At 48.2% G+C, this 5,000-nt stretch overlaps 3 protein-coding genes across 3 annotated transcripts in view; 1 reads left to right on the top strand and 2 right to left on the bottom strand.

The window, feature by feature from the left end:
- Positions 1-442: 442 nt before the first annotated feature.
- On the bottom strand, positions 443-1,114 carry LOC126576448 (uncharacterized). Its single transcript, XM_050237716.1, has 3 exons — positions 906-1,114; positions 656-829; positions 443-577 (listed from the first exon to the last, which is right to left on the bottom strand). Exons 1-3 carry the CDS (start codon positions 924-926, stop codon positions 443-445), a joined length of 330 nt encoding a protein of 109 aa, XP_050093673.1. The 5' UTR covers positions 927-1,114.
- A 2,152-nt stretch (positions 1,115-3,266) lies between these two features.
- On the top strand, positions 3,267-4,734 carry LOC126575729 (uncharacterized). Its single transcript, XM_050236578.1, has 3 exons — positions 3,267-3,680; positions 4,313-4,398; positions 4,467-4,734. The coding sequence occupies exons 1-3, from the start codon at positions 3,651-3,653 to the stop codon at positions 4,582-4,584; spliced, it is 234 nt and encodes a 77-aa protein (XP_050092535.1). The 5' UTR covers positions 3,267-3,650; the 3' UTR covers positions 4,585-4,734.
- A 143-nt stretch (positions 4,735-4,877) lies between these two features.
- LOC126576007 (U6 snRNA-associated Sm-like protein LSm6) overlaps positions 4,878-5,000 on the bottom strand; it is a 498-nt gene continuing 375 nt past the window's right edge. The window contains exon 3 of the mRNA XM_050237062.1: positions 4,878-5,000. This exon is cut by the window's right edge and continues 65 nt beyond it. Within this exon, the coding sequence (XP_050093019.1) occupies positions 4,917-5,000 (84 nt within the window). The 3' untranslated portion in view covers positions 4,878-4,916.

Below are 5,000 nucleotides of genomic sequence, written 5' to 3'. Positions count from 1 at the left end.
TAGCTTTTCACTGTTTATCGATGGTCGGTTCTGTTCCGTCGTGCGGAGAGAGAGAGAGCGGGTGCTTTCGCTTGAAGCAGCACCAGTCGCAGTTGGATTTGGCCATCGTAAAGCAAATATGTTTTTAGCGTGGATTGCAAATTATTGCGACTTTTCCAGCCCTTACTGATGAAAATTAATTCCACCTTCTACTAGAAACTGAAGCTACTCTACAAAGAACAGAATGTGTTTATTCTATTTTGCCCACCATTTTAATGCGTCACTTATTTTCACAGAAACAGCAACAAGATGATCGTAACACAGATTCTTTACGGTCTCACTGGAAAGCTCACTCCATCTTAACACACTCAACAGCAAAAGAAGGTTGTCGTTCTCAACCTCAACCAAAAGCCATCAACGCAATGGCCTTTAGCACGAGAGCCCCTTCTTATGGCGCCCCTGACTATGGTTGGAGGTAGTTCAGCCCCTGCAGGTGTCCCTCGTCGCGCTGGCGCTGATGCTCCGCTCGCTCATGGTGCTTACCATCGATGCCAAGACCGAGCCTTTCGATCACCTTTTCTCCTCGGTAGCCATGCAGCTGAAAACGGCGATCAAACGGAGTGATTTAATAGCATTAACTTTTTCTTATCAGCTCTAAAATATACTGCGCACACACCTCATAGTAAAGCTCACGACGTTTTTTGCTTATCTCCGGATCGAACTCATACTCTTCCGTCTTGTGGATCAGCGGTATGCCGGCGACATTGTTTTGGATGAAATCGGTCAGCAGCCGCACCACCGTTGCCTCTACTCGATGCTCAACCGTTGCCAACAGAACGATCGCACACAGCTGCAAAACACAGGACATAGATCAATAAGCGCTAATGTGCTACTACTGATGATGATGACGAAGACGATGAACTCACTATAACCACCAGCTTGGCCATGGTTTCACCGAAAGCGCACCAACGTTCCGATCCGTTCGCAAAGAACTTGCAGCGCAAACTGTAGCATCGGCATTTAATGCCAAGATTCAGCCGACCAACAAAGCGACGCCAGCGATCCAATCGGGCACAACATCGCCACTATTACGCCATCAGCCGCCGGTCCGATTCGCTCGCTCGCCAGCTCGCTCGGGCTGCGGCGCACATCAAGGTAGCTTAAAAAGTGGAAACGGACCCCCCGGCGATCAACAGACACTAAGACCCGCGCACCTGTTTGCACTAAACCATGCCAAGCGGTTCTCAAGAGGGTCTCAGCCGACGGTAATACGCAACTCAATCGACCACCACTACCCGCCAGTAACAGCAACAACACTACTAATGACCGGTGCACCGAGCTACCTTGCAACCCGAAACCGGTCGATGCACCAACCTGCCCGATGCACTGCCTTTCCTTTTTTTACGATCCCCCAAAACACCGTTCACATACAACGCGCCGGAGTTTGAATAGAAAGAAGGAAAACAGCTGAAATTTTCCAACCAACTCATCGCACTTCCCGAAGCGAGCCGCAAAGCGGAACGTGCAGACAATGCGGAACCACCACCTTTCCAGGGCGTAAGATGTACGAGGAAACCAGCAGCGAACGGCCACCGACCAACGCGCTACGATTCAAGTTGATTATGGGGCAACCGATTGGATCATCTTTGGCCTCAAACGAACGGTGGTGTGATGGCTCAAGTCACTCGGTGTGCGCGTGTGTGCAGAAACGAGTCGGTAGACCACAAATCACACAACAATCAGTCTCAGTAGAGACCCCAAGCCAAACCTCGGCCGAGATACGATCACAGCCTGGTGGACGCTCTGACCTAATTTTCGATCAAATATACTGAGGCGTCATCGTGCAGATGGCTTCCAAAATTATGAATCCAGCTTTCACCGTCTTTTTTTCTTTCTTTCCTTAAACAAATGCCAAGCAACGGAACATTCGGAATAATGGAGCAGCACGTTAGGATGTGTTTTAATCCATTAACCTTTTGTTTACTAAGTCCATATTTATTTCGATTAAATAAGTAAGCAAAGAGATGTTCTATCTCAGGGTTAAGTCAAATTCATCAGATCATAGGCACTGCAAAGTGCAAACCTGATCGTGATCCCTTGCTTTGCCCAAGATTGTCAGTCTAACTTCCTGCTGCGGCTTTAATATGTTCCAAGACCTTGCTCGCGCTGGCTCGGTTAACAACGCGTGAATGATCTCCCAAATACAACACACGAAAAAAAAAACCTGCCCAACCTTCACGCCCATGATCGCTCATGATCATCATCCGAGAAAACGGCCGAATCATCATGCCCTGGTATGGAGACGTGAAATTTAAAACAGAGCTCAACCGGTGACGGTGGCGATGACCATGAAACGTGCAATGCACACAGACTGTGGAGGCTGGATTTTCGGTGGAACTTTTTTTTTTAGTTTCTCCATCCCCACATCGACAACGGTCGCGACACGCGAGATCGTTGAGGTTCGTCGCTTCATGCTCAACTCTCTGTGGTGATGAGTCGCGCTCGCTGCTGTTCTCGTCGGCTGTTATGACCTAGTGCCACCACACCAACACTTAGCTGCAGCGGCCCGAATGGTGCGTTGTCGTCGAAGAAGTGTGTGATTCCCGGGGATTGGGTCACGTCTGACCCAAAGACGGGTGAGCATTTCCTGCTTCGGTGGAAATGGGTGATGATGATCGTCGATCGAGGAAATTCGCTGACAGTCTCGGACGCTATCGCGGAGCGTCGTGCCACATGTTCGTGGATTGATCTTCGTAACACATACAACCGAACGGAGCATGAATGCCTACTTTCACTTTTCTCCTCATTGGCGACGTCACAGCACGATCTATGCTTCTTAGGGATCCGAGGCTAGCAATCGAAATCTTTACTGACAAAGATTTTTGCATTTTGGTTTTCCATAATAACCCATGCACCTAGAAGCTTTCGGTTGCTTAAAATGGTTTTTTCTTTCATATAAATTGAAATCCAAAATTTAACACCTCATTTTACCATTCTTTGATACTCCTTCATTACTTTTAATGCCTGGTAAATGTGATTAATCGGTTGATCCTCAAAATAACAAATACTAGTTTCCTACTATTTAGTAGTTTCCGACTACTAGATGCACTCCGCTAGGGAGATCGCTATGACCGCAGCGGACCGCTGTTCCCACCTCCATAAGTTGTGATCCGTCGTATACGATCATGCCCCTCCACTCGAAAGTAAAGGGAAAAAACCGAAAGTACGCGAAGCACGCGAGTCCGCGAGGCCACGAAAGCCACTGTACGCAGACAACTACCAGTAGGCCAACGGCGGTTCCACCCAGTCCAGGCCGAAGACCGACGGCCGTCCCAAAAGCCGATCAGGCCACGCATTGCATGGTGGGAAGTCTTGAAAGCCGGAGGCAGACAGGCAGGCAGCTACTGCGCACCCAACGATCATTATCATCATCATCAGCTCTCACACGTAGTCGCTGGTAACCTTTATCTTCATACAGTGTGCCGAAGGTGTTTCAGTCGTCAATTCCTTGTGAAGGTTGCCTCCATTCCGTGCCGTTAGCCAGCTGAAGCAGAGATTTTGAAGTGAAGCTGTTACGTGTTTGAAACGGTCGCACCTTCGCCAACAGGTGAACCAATAGATACGAGATACGCAATAGTGCCAGCGCCAGAAGGAATCCGACAAGCCACAAAATGCACAAGTGTATCGCATGGTGCTTTACGGTACGTAGCGGGATTGGGTGAAATCCAACGAACGATAAAAGAATACGGATACGCGATCGTTGCTCTGGCTGCTTGCCACGGTGCTTGTGCTGCAGCTTTGAACTCGAGCGAGCCCGGGAAAGTGTTACAGACTTGCTCCCGGCCGATTAAGGTGTAGAAAGTGACCGAAGATTCCAGAACGGGGACACGGCCGTGTAATACATACACAATAGCTTCCAAAACGGCGACGTGAAACGGGGTGCACGGGTTTGTACTACCGAGGGTCATGGGTGGGGATACGGTGCCTATGCATACCTGCCGCACTGCACGTCGGCAGATTTCCTTGAAAGACCGCAAGGCGGTTGCATAATCACGTGCGCCACAACGATCGCAGATCGGTGGAATGCGTGATCCCCACCCACCCCCCAAAAGAGTGATGTGATGTTTCTGTGTACTTTAGCGATGCTTCGTAGCGGTTATTGAGCTCTACTATTTCTCTTCTTGTTTTTATGCGTAAATTGTAATTTAAATTGCTACGAAACTGCACAACATTTTGAAATGATCATGTATCAGTTTGTGGGACTATGTTACATGGATTTGTTTTTAATTTTATGATTGTATAACGTTATATTAATTTGTATTTAATTTTGCAGATCCTCTCCCTGTTGTCCTTGGTAGTCATGCCAATGGCCCAGGGCACACTACAACCCAAGGCACCAAACTTCCAGTACTTCGAAAGGTGAGTGCACTTTTTGGTGAACTGTTTGAACAGTTTTATGGACCGTTTCTTATTTCTCTTTACTTCAGGCCAAAGTACCGGTACCCGTACTACGATGAGAATGGCAAGGGTAAACTGCTGTACGGTTATGGAGGACCAGAACTATATCAATACAAGAGCTTCTCGCCCCTGGATGGTATCCACTGACGGAGTGCAACGCCATGAAACACGAGACCTCATTGTGCAAAGGGGCAGCGGTGTATCGGTTCCCATTTTTCGTGACGATGGCGAAGCGCTAGCCCTCCGTTGGCACACATTAGTCAGTGGCAATGGGTTTCTACTGTCCTTTTTCTACATAAACACCCCATATTCGATGGCCGGATAACAGCAATGTTCAAAGACTTTACGTTAATTAGAGACTAGGCAAGGTGTGCCAGGAGCACTGCGTGGGTTTACGGAGATAAGAGTATCTGTTACCAAATAGATAAAACATGTGTTTTTAAGGAAAAGTCTCGCTTTATTTCATTCACGGGCCCCCATTACACTCGTCTTTTTTGTGTGGAAATGTAGAGAACGTTATTGCCACGGATGAAGGCGTCGCCGTACTTGTTTTTCAGCTGCCC

The sequence above is a fragment of the Anopheles aquasalis genome, chromosome 3 (genome assembly GCF_943734665.1).
Source record: "Anopheles aquasalis chromosome 3, idAnoAquaMG_Q_19, whole genome shotgun sequence".
Lineage (NCBI taxonomy): Eukaryota > Metazoa > Arthropoda > Insecta > Diptera > Culicidae > Anopheles > Anopheles aquasalis.
The sequence above is the reverse complement of the archived record's forward strand: the minus strand, read 5'-3'. Positions and strand labels throughout refer to the sequence as shown.

Excerpts from the sequence above, each read along its gene's own strand:
- LOC126576448 (XM_050237716.1), bottom strand. The coding sequence starts at position 926 with ATGGCCAAGCTGGTGGTTATA. Across the intron at positions 830-905 it reads TGGCCAAGCTGGTGGTTATA|CTGTGTGCGATCGTTCTGTT; the intron begins GTGAGTTCATCG and ends TGTGTTTTGCAG. Across the intron at positions 578-655 it reads GTCGTGAGCTTTACTATGAG|CTGCATGGCTACCGAGGAGA; the intron begins GTGTGTGCGCAG and ends CGCCGTTTTCAG.
- LOC126575729 (XM_050236578.1), top strand. The coding sequence starts at position 3,651 with ATGCACAAGTGTATCGCATGGTGCTTTACG. Across the intron at positions 3,681-4,312 it reads GTATCGCATGGTGCTTTACG|ATCCTCTCCCTGTTGTCCTT; the intron begins GTACGTAGCGGG and ends TTAATTTTGCAG. Across the intron at positions 4,399-4,466 it reads AACTTCCAGTACTTCGAAAG|GCCAAAGTACCGGTACCCGT; the intron begins GTGAGTGCACTT and ends TCTTTACTTCAG.